This window comes from Bombina bombina, chromosome 7 (genome assembly GCF_027579735.1).
Source record: "Bombina bombina isolate aBomBom1 chromosome 7, aBomBom1.pri, whole genome shotgun sequence".
NCBI lineage: Eukaryota > Metazoa > Chordata > Amphibia > Anura > Bombinatoridae > Bombina > Bombina bombina.
Window position 1 is genome coordinate 193,403,812 of NC_069505.1, and position 18,407 is coordinate 193,422,218.

At 36.5% G+C, this 18,407-nt stretch overlaps 1 protein-coding gene across 1 annotated transcript in view; it reads left to right on the forward strand.

Annotated features, from left to right (window-relative positions):
• Positions 1–18,407, forward strand: part of SLC1A2 (solute carrier family 1 member 2) — a 162,836-nt gene that overhangs the window by 100,695 nt on the left and 43,734 nt on the right. Inside the window, exon 7 of the mRNA XM_053689327.1 lies at positions 4,217–4,343. Coding sequence (XP_053545302.1) covers positions 4,217–4,343 — 127 coding nt within the window. The remainder of the gene's footprint in view (positions 1–4,216; positions 4,344–18,407) is intronic.

Below are 18,407 nucleotides of genomic sequence, written 5' to 3' on the forward strand. Positions count from 1 at the left end.
ACGATTTCCCCATAGACATCAATGGGGAGAGCCGGCTGAAAAAAAGTCAAACCCCTGCAATAAAGGAGCGTAAAGCTCCATAACGCAGCCCCATTGATTCCTATGGGGAAAGAAAATATATTTTTACACCTAACAACACGCTAACATAAACCCCCGAATCTAAACACCCCTAATCTGCTGCCCCCGACATCGCCGCCACCTACAGTACACTTTTTAACCCCTAATCTGCCGCCCCCAATGTCGCCGCCACCTACCTACACTTATTAATCCCTAATCTGCCGCCCCTGACATCGTTGCCACCTACACTTAATAACCCCTAATCTGCCACCACCTACATTTATTAACCCCTAATCTGCCGCCCCCGACATCGCCGCCACCTACCTACACTTATTAACCCTTAATCTGCCGCCCCCAACATTGCCGCCACTATACTAAAGGTATTAAACCCTAAACCTAAACCTAACGCTTATAATGTAATTAAAATAAATCTAAATAAAAATGACTATCATTAACTAAATAATTCCTATTTAAAACTAAATTCTTACCTATAAAATAAACCCTAAGCTAGCTACAATATAACTAATAGTTACATTGTAGCTACCTTAGGTTTTATTTTTATTTCACAGTTAAGTTTGTATTTATTTTAACTAGGTAGAATAGTTACTAACTAGTTATTAACTATTTAATAACAACCTAGCTAAAATAAATACAAATTTACCTGTTAAATAACCTGAGTTACACTAACACCTAACCTTACACTACAATTAAATAAATTACCTAAATTAAATACAATTACCTAAATTACAAGAACAAACAAACACTAAATTAAACAAAATAAAAAACAAATTATCAAATATTTAAACTAATTATACCTAATCTAATAGCCCTATCAAAATAAAAAAGCCCCCGAAAATAAAAAAAAACCCTAGCCTAAACTAATTTGCCAATAGCCCTTAAAAGGGCCTTTTGCGGGGCATTGCCCCAAAGAAATCAGCTCTTTTAGCTGTAAAAAAAAATACAAACAACCCACCAACCACACAACCAAACCCCCCAAATAAAATTCTATCTAAATAAAGCTAAGCTCCCCATTGCCCTGAAAAGGGAATTTGGATGGGAATTGCCCTTTAACGGGCATTTAGCTCTTTTTCTGCCCAATCCCTAATCTAAAAATAAAACCCACCCAATAAACCCTTAAAAACATCCTAACACTAACCCCCGAAGATCCTCTTACAGTTTTTGAAGACCAGACATCCATCCTCAACAAAGTGGCAGAAGTCTTCATCCAAGCGGGCAGAAGTCCTCAACGAAGCCGGGAGAAGTCTTCATCCAGACGGCATCTTCTATCTTCATCCATCCGGCGCGGAGCGGCTCCATCTTCAAGACATCCGGCGCGGAGCATCCTCTTCTGTTGATGGCTCTTCTCGAATGAAGGTTCCTTTAAGTGACGTCATCCAATCGGAATTAAAGGTGAAAAATCCTATAGGCTGATGCAAATCAGCCAATAGGATTGAAGCTCAATCCTATTAGCCAATAGGATTGAGCTTGCATTCTATTGGCTGATTGGAACAGCCATAGAATGCGAGCTCAATCCTATTGGACCACTTCTTTCCGCTTGGATGAAGACTTCTCCCGCCTTCATTGAGGATTTCTGCCCGCTTGGATGAAGACTTCTGCCGCTTCGTTGACGATGGATGTCAGGTCTTCAAAAACTAAGTGGATCTTCGGGGGTTAGTGTTAGGTTTTTTTTAAGCGTTTATTGGGTGGGTTTTATTTTTATTTTTAGATTAGGGTTTGGGCAGAAAAAGAGCTAAATGCCCTTTTAAGGGCAATGCCCATCCAAATGCCCCTTTCAGGGCAATGGGAAGCTTAGGTTTATTTAGATATAATTTTATTTGAGGGGTTTGGTTGTGTGGGTGATGGGTTTTACTGTTGGGGGGTTGTTTGTATTTTTTTTTTTAAAGGTAAAAGAGCTGATTTCTTTGGGGCAATGCCCTGCAAAAGGCCCTTTTAAGGGCTATTGGTAGTTTAGTTTAGGCTAGGGGTTTTCTATTTTGGGGGTGCTTTTTTACTTTGATAGGGCTATTAGATTAGGTGTAATTAGTTTAAATATTTGATAATTTGTTTTTTTATTTTGTGTAATTTAGTGTTTTTGTTTTTTTTTGTAATTTAGTTAATTTTATTTAATGTAATTTATTTAATTGTAGTGTAAGGTTAGGTGTTAGTGTAACTCAGGTTAGGTTTTATTTTACAGGTACATTTGAATTTATTTTAGCTAGGTAGTTAGTAAATAGTTAATAACTATTTACTAACTAGTCTACCTAGTTAAAATAAATACAAACTTAGCTGTGAAATAAAATAAAAGATAAGCTAGATACAATGTAACTATTAGTTATATTGTATCTATCTTAGGGTTTATTTTACAGGTAAGTATTTAGTTTTAAATAGGAATTATTTAGTTAATGATAGGAATTTTTTATTAGATTTATTGTAATTATATTAAAGTTAGTGGGTGTTAGGGTTAGACTTAGGGTTAGGTTTAGGGGTTTATAACTTTAGTATAGTGGCGGCGAAGTTGTGGCGGCAGATTAGGGGTTAATAACAGTAATGTAGGTTGCAGCGATGTTAGGGACAGCAGATTAGAGGTTAATAATATTTAACTAGTGTTTGCGATGCGGGAGTACAGCGGTTTAGGGGTTAATATGTTTATTATAGTGGCGGCGATGTCCGGAGCGGCAGATTAGGGGTTAATAAAAAAAAAATTTTGTGTTTGCGATTCGGGAGGGCCTCGGTTTAGGGGTTAATAGGTAGTTTATGGGTGTTAGTGTACTTTTTAGCACTTTAGTTATCAGTTTTATGTTACGGTGTTGTAGCATAAAACTCATAACTATTGACTTTCAGTTTAAGGTATGGATTTCGACGGTATTGGCTGTACCGCTCACTTTTTGGCCTCTCAGGCAGACTCGTAATACCGGCACTATGGAAGTCCCATTGAAAAAGGACTTTTGGAAAGCTGCGGTAGTTACGTTGTGTTACGGCCAAAAAAGTGTGCGGTACAGCTAAACCTGCAAGACTCGTAATAGCAGCGGTAGTGAAAAAGAGTCTTAAAGGGACAGTAAACCCCAAAAATGTATTTCATTATTTAGATAGAGAATACAATTTTTAAAAAGTTTCCAATTTACTTCTATTATCAAATTTGTTTTGTTCTCATGTTATTCTTTGTTGAAGGGATACCTAGGTAGGTAGCGTGCACATGCCTGAAGCACTACATGACAGGAAATAGTGCTGCCATCTAGTGCTCCTGCTAATGTATAACAATGTTGCAAAACTGCTGCCATATAGTGTTGTGGACACGTCCCCACTCATGAACTTACATCCCAGCTTTTCAACAAAGGATAACAAGAAAACAAAGACAATTTGATAACCACAGTAAATTGGAAAGTTGTTTAAAATTGTATGCTCTATCTGAATCATGAAAGAAAGAAAATTGGGTTTTATGTCCCTTTAACGCTGCTTTTTCACCCATACCGCAAAACTCATAATTTAGCCGTCAGTTACTGGGGAATGAGATTTTCTGCACAAAAGCACTGTATGTGCCTTGGGTAATGTTTCATTGATTTGAATATGTGATACAGCAGGGGAATACTTCCTGACCTGTAAGAAATAACCAATTCCATATTACTTTCAGTAGTTTTATAATCCACATTTAAAAAAATAAAAAAATACTGTGCAAAAAGAAGTAGATACAACTGTTTATACATAATGTTACTGTTTAAATAACTTTGTTGTTTATATGGTGGTATTGGATACAATATTTTGTTATTTATACTGTTTTGTATTTTACTGGTGTTAATTTTCTGTATCTTTTATGTTCAATCAGTTAATCAATGTGGGATTTGCGACATACTGTATCTTGGAATTTTTTATTAAACCAAAAAATAAAAAAAACACAATCCGGTTTATTAACATAATAACTAAGCAAATGCAAAAATATTAATAATTGATGTACCATACAGTCAATCTAAAAGCTATAGATAAATGTGTTATGACTGAGTTTTCATATATATTGGAAACTGACCTCCACAAAAGACAGGTCAGCACTTCACATTGACATTGGATGGAACTAGGTGGCAATAAGTTAGAGTGAATAGTGAGTACTGTAAGTGATCACGACACCAGTGACCCGCTATTGACCACTAACCTTTTCTGTTACTCTCAGGCGTCATTGGATTCTTCATTGCATTTGGCATTGCCATGGGGAAGATGGGTGAACAGGCGAGACTGATGCTGGAATTCTTCAACATCCTGAATGAGATTGTGATGAAGCTGGTTATAATGATCATGTGGTATGTTATGTTCTGTGTCTTATGATAAACTCCCAGCAGTAGTGTAAAGTGGGATCTGTTAGGGAACGGAGTTAGCTGCTCATATTCTTTCAGGAGAATTTTGCATAGCGGTCTGATGTATATGCAGTTACACAAAGTATACATAGCTACATGATGTATGTACAGCTGTATGATGTATGTGCAGTTACACAAAGTATACATAGCTACATGATGTATGTACAGCTGTATGATGTATGTGCAGTTACACAGAGTATACATAGCTACATGATGTATGTACAGCTGTATGATGTATGTGTAGTTACACACAGTATACATAGCTACATGATGTATGTACAGCTGTATGATGTATGTGCAGTTACACACAGTATACACAGCTACATGATGTATGTACAGCGGTCTGATGTATATGTAGTTACACACAGTATACATAGCTACATGATGTATGTACAGCTGTATGATGTATGTGCAGTTACACACAGTATACACAGCTACATGATGTATGTACAGCTGTATGATGTATGTGCAGTTACACACAGTATACATAGCTACATGATGTATGTACAGCTGTATGATGTATGTGCAGTTACACACAGTATGCATAGCTACATGATGTATGTACAGCTGTATGATGTATGTGCAGTTACACACAGTATACATAGCTACATGATGTATGTACAGCTGTATGATGTATATGCAGTTACACAGAGTATACATAGCTACATGATGTATGTACAGCGGTCTGATGTATATGTAGTTACACACAGTATACATAGCTACATGATGTATGTACAGCTGTATGATGTATATGTAGTTACACACAGTATACATAGCTACATGATGTATGTACAGCTGTATGATGTATGTGTAGTTACACACAGTATACATAGCTACATGATGTATGTACAGCTGTATGATGTATGTGCAGTTACACACAGTATACACAGCTACATGATGTATGTACAGCGGTCCGATGTATACGTAGTTACACACAGTATACATAGCTACATGATGTATGTACAGCTGTATGATGTATATGTAGTTACACACAGTATACATAGCTACATGATGTATGTACAGCTGTATGATGTATGTGCAGTTACACACAGTATACACAGCTACATGATGTATATACAGCGGTCTGATGTATATGTAGTTACACACAGTATACATAGCTACATGATGTATGTACAGCTGTATGATGTATATGTAGTTACACACAGTATACATAGCTACATGATGTATGTACAGCTGTATGATGTATGTGTAGTTACACACAGTATACATAGCTACATGATGTATGTACAGCTGTATGATGTATGTGCAGTTACACACAGTATACATAGCTGCATGATGTATGTACAGCTGTATGATGTATATGCAGTTACAAACAGTATACATAGCTACATGATGTATGTACAGCTGTATGATGTATGTGCAGTTACACACAGTATACATAGCTACATGATGTATGTACAGCTGTATGATGTATATGTAGTTACACACAGTATACATAGCTACATGATGTATGTACAGCGGTCTGATGTATATGTAGTTACACACAGTATACATAGCTACATGATGTATGTACAGCTGTATGATGTATGTGCAGTTACACACAGTATACATAGCTACATGATGTATGTACAGCTGTATGATGTATGTGCAGTTACACACAGTATATATAGATGCATGATGTATGTACAGCTGTATGATGTATGTGCAGTTACACACATTATACATAGCTACATGATGTATGTACAGGTGTATGATGTATGTGCAGTTACACACAGTATACATAGCTACATGATGTATGTACAGCTGTATGATGTATGTGCAGTTACACACAGTATACATAGCTGCATGATGTATGTACAGCTGTATGATGTATGTGCAGTTACACACAGTATACATAGCTGCATGATGTATGTACAGCTGTATGATGTATGTGCAGTTACACAGAGTATACATAGCTGCATGATGTATGTACAGCTGTATGACGTATGTGTAGTTACACACAGTATACATAGCTACATGATGTATGTACAGCTGTATGATGTATGTGCAGTTACACACATTATACATAGCTGCATGATGTATGTACAGCTGTATGATGTATGTGCAGTTACACACAGTATGCATAACATAGCTACATGATGTATGTACAGCTGTATGATGTATGTGCAGTTACACACAGTATACATAGCTACATGATGTATGTACAGCTGTATGATGTATATGCAGTTACACACAGTATACCATAGCTACATGATGTATGTACAGCTGTATGATGTATATGCAGTTACACAGAGTATACATAGCTACATGTTGTATGTACAGCTGTATGATGTATGTGCAGTTACACACAGTATACATAGCTACATGATGTATGTACAGCGGTCTGATGTATATGCAGTTACACAGAGTATACATAGCTGCATGATGTATGTACAGCTGTATGATGTATGTGCAGTTACACACAGTATACATAGCTACATGATGTATGTACAGCTGTATAATGTATGTGCAGTTACACAGAGTATACATAGCTACATAATGTATGTACAGCTGTATGATGTATGTGCAGTTACACAGAGTATACATAGCTACATGATGTATGTACAGCTGTATGATGTATGTGCAGTTACACAGAGTATACATAGCTACATGATGTATGTACAGCTGTATGATGTATGTGCAGTTACACAGAGTATACATAGCTGCATGATGTATGTACAGTGGTCTGATGTATATGCAGTTACACAGAGTATACATAGCTACATGATGTATGTACAGCTGTATGATGTATGTGCAGTTACACACAGTATGCATAGCTACATGATGTATGTACAGCTGTTATGATGTATGTGCAGTTACACACAGTATACATAGCTACATGATGTATGTACAGCTGTATGATGTAGTGCAGTTACACACAGGTATACATAGCTACATGATGTATGTACAGCTGTATGATGTATGTGCAGTTACACCCAGTATACATAGCTACATGATGTATGTACAGCTGTATGATGTATATGCAGTTACACAGAGTATACAATAGCTTACCATGATTATGTACAGCGTGTCAGATGTATATGTAGTTACACACAGTATACATAGCTACATGATGTATGTACAGCTGTATGATGTATATGTAGTTACACACAGTTACATAGCTACATGATGTAGGTACAAGCTGTATGATGTATGTGTAGTACACACAGTATACATAGCTACATGATGTATGTACAGCTGTATGATGTATGTGCAGTTACACACAGTATACACAGCTACATGATGTATGTAACACGGTATGATGTATATGTAGTTACACACAGTATACATAGCTACATGATGTATGTACAGCGGGTCTGATGTATATGTAGTTCACACAGTATACATAGCTACATGATGTATGTACAGCTGTATGATGTATATGTAGTTACACACAGTATACATAGCTACATGATGTATGTACAGCTGTATGATGTATATGGAGTTACACACAGTATACATAGCTACATGATGTATGTACAGCTGTATGATGTATATGAGTTACACACAGTATACATAGCTACATGAGTGTATGTACAGCCTGTATGAATGTATGTGTAGTTACACACAGTATACATAGCTACATTGATGTATGTACAGCTGTATGATGTATAGTGCAGTTACAACAGTATGCATAGCTGCATGATGTATGTACAGCTGTATGATGTATGTGCAGTTACAAACAATATGCATAGCTACATGATGTATGTACAGCTGTATGATGTATATGCAGTTACAAACAGTATACATAGCTACATGATGTATTGACAGCTGTATGATGTATGTGCGTTACACAACAGTATGCATAGCTACATGATGTATGTACAGCTGTATGATGTATGTGCAGTTACACACAGTATACATAGCTACATGATGTATGTACAGCTTGTATGATGTATATGCAGTTACACACAGTATACATAGCTACATGATGTATGTACAGCTGTATGATGTATGTGCAGTTACACACAGTATACATAGCTACATGATATATGTACAGCTGTATGATGTATAGGCAGTTACAAACAGTATGCATAGCTACATGATGTATGTACAGCTGTATGATGTATGTGCAGTTACACACAGTATACATAGCTACATGATGTATGTACAGCTGTATGATGTATGTGCAGTTACACACAGTATACATAGCTACATGATATATGTACAGCTGTATGATGTATAGGCAGGTACAAACCGTATGCATAAGCTACATGATGTATGTACAGCTGTATGATGTATGTGCAGTTACACACAGTATACATAGCTACATGATTGTATGTACAGCTGTATGATGTATATGCAGTTACAAACAATATGCATAGCTACATGATGTATGTACAGCTGTATGATGTATATGCAGTTACAAACAATATGCATAGCTACATGATGTATGTACAGCTGTATGATGTATATGCAGTTACAAACAGTATACATAGCTACATGATGTATTGACAGCTGTATGATGTATGTGCAGTTACACACAGTATGCATAGCTACATGATGTATGTACAGCTGTATGATGTATGTGCAGTTACACACAGTATACATAGCTACATGATGTATGTACAGCTGTATGATGTATATGCAGTTACAAACAATATGCATAGCTACATGATGTATGTACAAGCTGTATGATGTATGTGCAGTTACAAACAGTATACATAGCTACATGATGTATGTACAGCTGTAGATGTATGTGCAGTTACACACAGTATGCATAGCTACATGATGTATGTACAGCTGTATGATGTATATGCAGTTTACACAGAGTATGCATAGCTATATGATCTATGTACAGCTGTATGATGTATGTGCAGTTACAAACAGTATGCATAGCTACATGATGTATGTACAGCTGTATGATGTATATGCAGTTACAAACAGTATGCATAGCTATATGATGTATGTACAGCTGTATGATGTATATGCAGTTACAAACAATATGCATAGCTACATGATGTATGTACAGCTGTATGATGTATATGCAGTTACAAACAATATGCATAGCTACATGCTGTATGTACAGCTGTATGATGTATATGCAGTTACAAACAGTATACATAGCTACATGATGTATGTACAGCTGTATGATGTATGTGCAGTTACACACAGTATACATAGCTACACAATGTATGTACAGCTGTATGATGTATATGCAGTTACACACAGTATACATAGCTACATGATGTATGTACAGCTGTATGATGTATATGCAGTTACAAACAATATGCATAGCTACATGATGTATGTACAGCTGTATGATGTATATGCAGTTACAAACAATATGCATAGCTACATGCTGTATGTACAGCTGTATGATGTATATGCAGTTACAAACAGTATACATAGCTACATGATGTATGTTACAGCTGTATGATGTATGTGCAGTTACACATCAGATATACATAGCTACACAATGTATGTACAGCTGTATGATGTATATGCAGTTACACACAGTATACATAGCTACATGATGTATGTACAGCTGTATGAATGTATATGCAGTTACAAACAGTATGCATAGCTACATGATGTATGTACAGCTGTATGTTGTATGTGCAGTTACACACAGTATGCATAGCTACATGATGTATGTCCAGCTGTATGATGTATATGCAGTTACAACAGTATGCATAGCTACATGATGTATGTACAGCTGTATGATTGTATGTGCAGTTACACACAGTATACATAGCTACATGATGTATGTACAGCTGTATGATGTATGTGCAGTTACACACAGTATACATAGCTACATGATGTATGTACAGCTGTATGATGTATGTGCAGTTACACAGAGTATGCATAGCTATATGATGTATGTACAGCTGTATGTTGTATGTGCAGTTGTATGATGTATGTGCAGTTACGCACAGTATAACATAGCTACATGATGTATGTACAGCTGTATGTTGTATGTGCAGTTACACACAGTATACATAGCTACATGATGTATGTACAGCTGTATGTTGTATGTGCAGTTGTATGATGTATGTGCAGTTACACACAATATACATAGCTACATGATATATGTACAGCTGTATGATGTATGTGCATTTACACACAGTATGCATAGCTACATGATGTATGTACAGCTGTATGATGTATGTGCAGTTACAAACAGTATGCATAGCTACATGATGTATGTACAGCTGTATGATTTATATGCAGTTACACACAGTATGCATAGCTATATGATCTATGTACAGCTATATGATGTATGTGCAGTTACACACAGTATGCATAGCTACATGATGTATGTACAGCTGTATGATGTATATGCAGTTAGAACAGTATGCATAGTTACATGATGTATGTACAGCTGTATAATGTATATGCAGTTACAAACAGTATGCATAGCTACATGATGTATGTACAGCTGTATGATGTATGTGCAGTTACACACAGTATACACACAGTATGCATAGCTACATGATGTATGTACAGTTGTATGATGTATGTGCAGTTACACACATACATAGCTACATGATGTATGTAAGCTGTCTGATGTATGTGCAGTTACAAACTGTATTCATAGCTACATGATGTATGTACAGCTGTCTGATGTATGTGCAGTTACACAGAGTATGCATAGCTACATGATGTATGTACAGCTGTCTGATGTATGTGCAGTTACACACAGTATGCATAGCTACATGATGTATGTACAGTTACATACAGTATACATAGCTACATGATATGTGTACAGCTGTATGATGTATGTGCAGTTACACACAGTATAAATAGCTACATGATGTATGTACAGCTGTTATGATGTATACGCAGTTACACACAGTATGCATAGCTACATGATGTATGTACAGCTGTATGATGTATGTGCAGTTAACACAGTATGCATAGCTACATGATGTATGTACAGCTGTCTGATGTATGTGCAGTTACACACAAGGCAGTATGCATAGCTACATGATGTATGTACAGCTGTTGATGTATGTGCAGTTACACACAGTTTGCATAGCTACATGATGTTATGTGCAGTTACATACAGTATGCATAGCTACATGATGTCATGTACATCTGTCTGATGTACATGCAGTTACACACAGTATGCATAGCTACATGATGTATGTGCAGCTTTATGATGTATGTGGCAGTTACACACAGTATACATAGCTACATGAGGGTAGGTATGTACAGCTGTATGATGTATGTGCAGTTACACACAGTATGCATAGCTACATGATGTATGTGCAGTTACATACAGTATGCATAGTACATGATGTATGTACAGCTGTCTGATGTATATGCAGTTACACACAGTATACATAGCTACATGATGTATGTGCAGCTGTATGATGTATGTGCAGTTACACACAGTATACATAGATACTTGAGGTAGGTATGTACAGCTGTATGATGTATGTGCAGTTTACACACAGTATACATAGCTTACATGAGGTAGGTATGTACAGCTGTATGATGTATGTGCAGTTACACACAGTATGCATAGGCTACATGATGTATGTACAAATGCATGTGTGATGTGCAATTGCATGTGTTACGTACAGTGTGTGTCATATGTGCAGCTTCTTCTCAATTATGTAACAGTCATGTAGTGTTTTTCTATCATACGTACAGCTTCATTGCGTATAAAGAGATTTTTGTCATGTAATTTGTGGACGCTTTTATTTACAGAAAAAAACTTCCATTAGAGGTGGTAAAAACAATTACTCAGAGTTTGGTATAGGCTATCCTATATATCAATTAATGCCTGGGGTAAGCATAAGAATTATCCTATATATTAGCTAATGCTGGGATAAGCATAAGGCTATCCTATATACTAATTAATGCCTGAGATAAGCATAAGGCTATCCTATATACCTAATTAAGGCCTGAGATAAGCATACGGTATACTACATACTAATTATTTCCCTGAGATAAGCATAAGGTTATACCTACCTACTAATTACTGCCTGAGATAAGCATAAGGCTATTCTATATACTAATGACTGAGATAAACATAAGGCTATCCTATGTACTAATTGATGCCTGAGATAAGCATAAGGCTTATCTTATATACTAATTAATGCGTGGAATAGGCACAAGGCTACCCTATATACTAACTTAATGCTGAGATAAAATAAGGCTATCCTACATAATAATGCCATGAGATAAGCATAAGGCTATCCTACATACTAATTAATGCCCGAGATAAACCTAGCTATTCTACATACTAATTAATGCCTTGTATAAGCATAAGGCTATCCTACGTACTAATTACTGCCTGGGGTAAGCATAAGGCTATCCTATATCCTAATTAATGCCTTAGATAAGGCTATTTTACATACTAATTACTGTGGTAAGCATAAGGCTTTCCTACATACTAATCAATGGCTGGGATAAGCATAAGACTATCCTACGTACTAATTAATGCCTGGGATAAGCATGAGGTTATCCTATATACTAAATAATGCCTGAGATAAGCAAAAGGCTATCCTACATACTAATTTATGCCTGAGATAAACATAAGGCTATCCTACATACTAATTTATGCCTGAGATAAACATAAGGCTATCCTACGTACTAATTAATGCCTGGGATAAGCATAAGGCTATCCTGCATACAAATTAATGCCTGGGATAAGCATCAGGCTATCCTATGTACTAATTTAAACCTGGGAAAAGAATAAAACTGTCATACGTACTAATTAATGCCTGGGATAAGCATAAGACTATAATACATACTAATTAATGCATGGGATAAGGATAAGGCTATACTACATACTAATTAATGCCTGGGATAAGCATAAGGCTATCCTACATATTAATTAATGCCTGGGATAATCATACGGCTATTCTACATACTAATAATGCCTGGGATATGCATAAGGCTATACTACATACTAATTATTGCCTGGGATAAGCATAAGGCTATCCTACATACTAACTAATGCCTGGAAAAAGCATAAGGCTATCCTATGTACTAATTACTACTTGGGATAAGGATAAGACTGTCCTACGTTCTAATTAATGCCTGGGATAGCATAAGGCTATACTGAATACTAATTAATTCCTGGAATAAGCATAAGGCTATCCTACTTACTAATTAATGCCTGGGATAAGCATAAGGCTATCCTGCATACAAATTAATGCCTGGGATAAGCATCAGGCTATTTTATGTACTAATTTAAACCTGGGAAAAGAATAAAACTGTCATACTTACTAATTAATGCCTGGGGATAAGCATAAGACTATAATACATACTAATTAATGCCTGGGATAAGCGTAAGGCTATCCTACATACTAACTAATGCCTGGAAAAAGCATAAGGCTATCCTATGTACTAATTACTACTTGGGATAAGGATAAGACTGTCCATTGTACTAATTAATGCCTGGGATAGCATAAGGCTATACTGAATACTAATTAATTCCTGGAATAAGCATAAGGCTATCCTACTTACTAATTAATGCCTGACATAAATATAAGGCTATCCTATGTACTAATTAATGCCTGGGATAAGCATCAGGCTATTTTATGAACTAATTTAAACCTGGGAAAAGAATAAAACTTTCATACGTACTAATTATTATTAATGCCTGGGATAAGCATAAGACTATAATACATACTAATTAATGCCTGGGATAAGCATAAGGATATACTACATACTAATTAATGCCTGGGATAAGCATAAGGCTATCCTACATATTAATGTCTGGGATAATCAATTCTACATACTAATTAATGCCTATGATATGCATAAGGCTGTACTACTACTAATTAATGCCTGGGATAAGGCGTATGGCTATCCTACATACCAACTAATGCCTGGAAAAAGCATAAGGCTATCCTATGTACTAATTACTACTTGGGATAGGATAAGACTGTCCATGTGTACTAATTAATGCCTGGGAAAACCTAAGGCTATACTGAATACTAATTAATTCCTGGAATAAGCATAAGGCTATCCTACTTACTTATTAATGCCTGAGATAAATATAGGCGTATCCTATGTACTAATTAATGCTGGGATTAAGCCTAAGGCTATCCTATGCACAAGTAATGCCTGGGATAAGCATAAGGTTATCCTATGCACTAATTAATGCTCAGATAAATATATGGCTATCCTATGTACTAATTAATGCCTGTGATAAGCATAAGGCTATCCTATGCACTTAGTAATGCCTGGGATAAGCATAAGGCTTATTCCTAATACTAATTAATACCCAGGATGAGCATGAGGCTATATACATAATAATCAATACCTGGAATAAGCATGAGGCTATCCTACATAGTAATTAATAACTGGATAAGCATGAGGCTATACCTACATAATAATTAATACCTTGGATAAGGATGAGGTTATCCTATGTACTAATTAATACCTGGGCTAAGCATGAGGCTATCCTATGTACTAATTAATACCTGGGCTAAGCAGGAGGCTATCCTATGTACTATATATACCTGGGCTATTCATGAGGCTATCCTGTGCACTAATTAATACCTGGGATAAGCATGAGGCTATCCTACATACTAATTATATACCTGGGATAAGCATGAGGATATCCTACATACTATAATTAATACCTGGGATAAGCACGAGGTTAATCCTGTGCACCAATTAATACTGGGATAAGCATGAGGTTATCCTGTGCACTAATCAATACCTGGGCTAAGCATGAGGCTATTCTGTGCACTAATAATACTGGATAAGCATGAGGCTATCCTGTGCACTAATTAATACCTGGGATAAGCATGAGGCTATTACTACATACTAATTAATACCTCGGGCTAAGCAGGAGGCTATCCTGTGCACTAATTAATACCTGGGATAAGCATGGAGGCTATCCTACATACTAATAATACCTGGGAAAACATGAGGTTACCCTATGTTCTAATGAAGCTTATACTTTATAGGAACCCTTGGAAGATTTAAATATACTTCTCTGCCAATAAAATCTATGGCCCAGATTACGAGTTTTGCGTTAGAGGCTATGCGGTGCTAACGAGCAGTTTTGTCTCACCCGCTCACTTACCTGCAGCGCTGGTATCACGTGTTTTCAGAAAACCCGTCGTTAAAAGACCAAGTAGTGAGCATTGAGCAAAAATTTTGCTCATTACCGCACTCAATACAAGCGCTGCTTAAGTCAGCGGTGAGCTGGTCGTACGTGCTCGTGCACAATTTCCCCTATAGGAATCAACGGGGTGAGCCGGCTGAGAGAAAAAGTCTAACACCTGCAAAAAAGCAGCGTAAAGCTGCTTAACGCAGCCCCTTTGATTCCCTATGGGGAAATAAAATTTATGTCTACAACCTAACACCCCTAACATGAACCCCAAGTCTAACACCCCTAATCTTACACTTATTAACCCCTATCTGCCACCCCCGACATCACCGACACCTACATTATAATTATTAACCCCTAATCTGCCGCTCGGCCCCCGCCGCCACCTACATTAATATGTATTAACCCCTAATCTGCTGCCCAAAACATTGCCGACACCTACATACTATTTATTAACCCATAATCTGCCGCCCCCAATGTCGCTGCAACCTACATACTATTTATTAACCCCTAATCTTCTGCCCCCAACGTTGCAGCCACTATATTAAAGTTATTAACACCTAAAACCTAAGTCTAACCCTAACCCTAACACCCCCTAATTAAATTAATTACATAAATCTAAATAAATATTACTATCATTAGCTAAATTATTCCTATTTAAAACTAAATACTTACTATAAAATAAACCCTAAGCTAGCTACAATATAACTAATAGATACATTGTAGCTATATTAGGGTTTATTTTTTATTTTACAGGCAAGTTTGTATTTATTTCTAACTAGGTAGAATAGTTATTTAAATAGTTATTAACTATTTAATAAACTACCTAGCTAAAATAATACAAAAGATACCTGTAAAATAAAACCTAACCTAAGTTACAATAACACCTAACACTACACTGTAATTTAATAAATTAACTAAATTAAATACAATTACCTAAATTAAATTAGCTAAAGTACAAAAAAACCAAAACACTAAAGTACAGAAAATAATAAACAAATTACAGATATTTAAACTAATTACAAACTAATTTAATAGCCTTATTAAAATAAAAAGCCCCCCCAAAATAAAAAAAAAACCCTAGCCTAAACTAAACTACAATAGCCCTTAAAAGGGCATTTTGCGAGGCATTGCCCCAAAGTAATCAGCTCTTTTACCTGTAAAAAAAAATACAAAAACAACACCCCCCCAACAGTAAAACCCACCACCCACACAACCAACCCCCCAAATAAAATACTATCTAAAAAAGGCAGTTAGCTCTATTGCAGCCCAAAGTCCCTAACCTAAAAATAAAATCCACCCAATACACCCCTTAAAAAAACCTAAACACTAACCCCTGAAGATCGACTTACTGGGAGAAGTCTTCATCCAAGCCAGGCGAAGTCCTCAATGAAGCGGGAGAAGTCTTCATCCAAGCCGGCGAAGTGGTCCTCCAGACGGGCAGAAGTCTTCATCCATCGGCGCGGAGCGGGTCCATCTTCAAGACATCCGACACGAAGCATCCTCTTCATCCGACGACTAAAGCAGAATGAAGGTACCTTTAAGTGACGTCATCCATGATGGCGTCCCTTAGATTCCGATTGGCTGATGGCTGTTCCAATCAGCCAATAGAATGCAAGCTCAATCCTATTGGCTGATTGGATCAGCCAATAGGATTGAACTTCAATCCTATTGGTTGATTGCATCAGCCAATAGGATTTTTTCTACCTTAATTCCGATTGGCTGATAGAATTCTATCAGCCAATCGGAATCTAAGGGACGCCATCTTGGATGATGTCACTTAAAGGTACCTTCATTCAGCTTTAGTCATCGGATGAAGAGGATACTTCACATCGGTTGTCTTGAAGATGGAACCCGCTCCGCGCGGATGGATGAAGATAGAAGATGCCGACTGGATGAAGACTTCTGCCTGTATGGAGGACACTTCGCCCGGCTTGGATGAAGACTTCTCCCGGATTCGTTGAGGACTTCGGCCCGGCTTGGGATGAAGACTTCTCCTGGTAATTCGATCTTCAGGCGGTTAGTGTTAGGTTTTTTTTAAGGGTGTATTGGGTGGGTTTTATTTTTAGGTTAGGGACTTTGGGCTGCAATAGAGGTAACTGCCCTTTTAAGGGCAATGCCCATCCAAATGCCCTTTTAGGGCAATGGGGAGCGTAGGATTTTTTTTAGATAGTATTTTATTTGGGGGGTTGGTTGTGTGGGTGGTGGGTTTTACTGTCTGGGGGGTTGTTTGTATTTTCTTTTACAGGTAAAAGAGCTGATTACTTTGGGGCAATGCCCCGCAAAGGCCTTTTAAGGGCGATTGGTAGTTAAGTTTAGGCTAGGGTTTTTTTTTTTATTTTGGGGGTGCTTTTTTTATTTTTAATAGGGCTATTAGATTAGGTGTAATTTGTTTAAATATCTGTAATTTTTTATTATTTTCTGTAATTAGTGTTTTTTTGTACTTTAGCTAATTTAATATAATTTAGGTAATTGTATTTAATTTAGTTAATTTATTTAATTATAGTGTAGTGTTAGGTGTTAGTGTAACTTGGTTAGGTATTTATTGTACAGGTACTTTTGTATTTATTTTTAGCTAGGTAGTTATTAAATAGTTAATAAACTATTTAATAACTATTCTACCTAGTTAAAATAAATACAAATTTGTCTGTAAAATGAAAATAAACCCTAAGATAGCTACAATGTAACTATTAGTTATATTGTAGCTATCTTAGGGTTTATTTTATAGGTAAGTATTTAGTTTTAAATAGGAATAATTTAGTTAATGATAGTAATATTTATTTAGATTTATTGTAATTATATTTAAGTTAGGGGGTGTTAGGGTTAGGGTTAGACTTAGGTTTAGGTGTTAATAACTTTAATATAGTGGCGGTGACGTTGGGAGCGGCAGATTAGGGATTAATACATATAATGTAGGTGGCGGCGGTGTCCGGAGCGGCAGATTAGGGGTTAATAATTATAATGTAGGTGTCGGCGATGTTGGG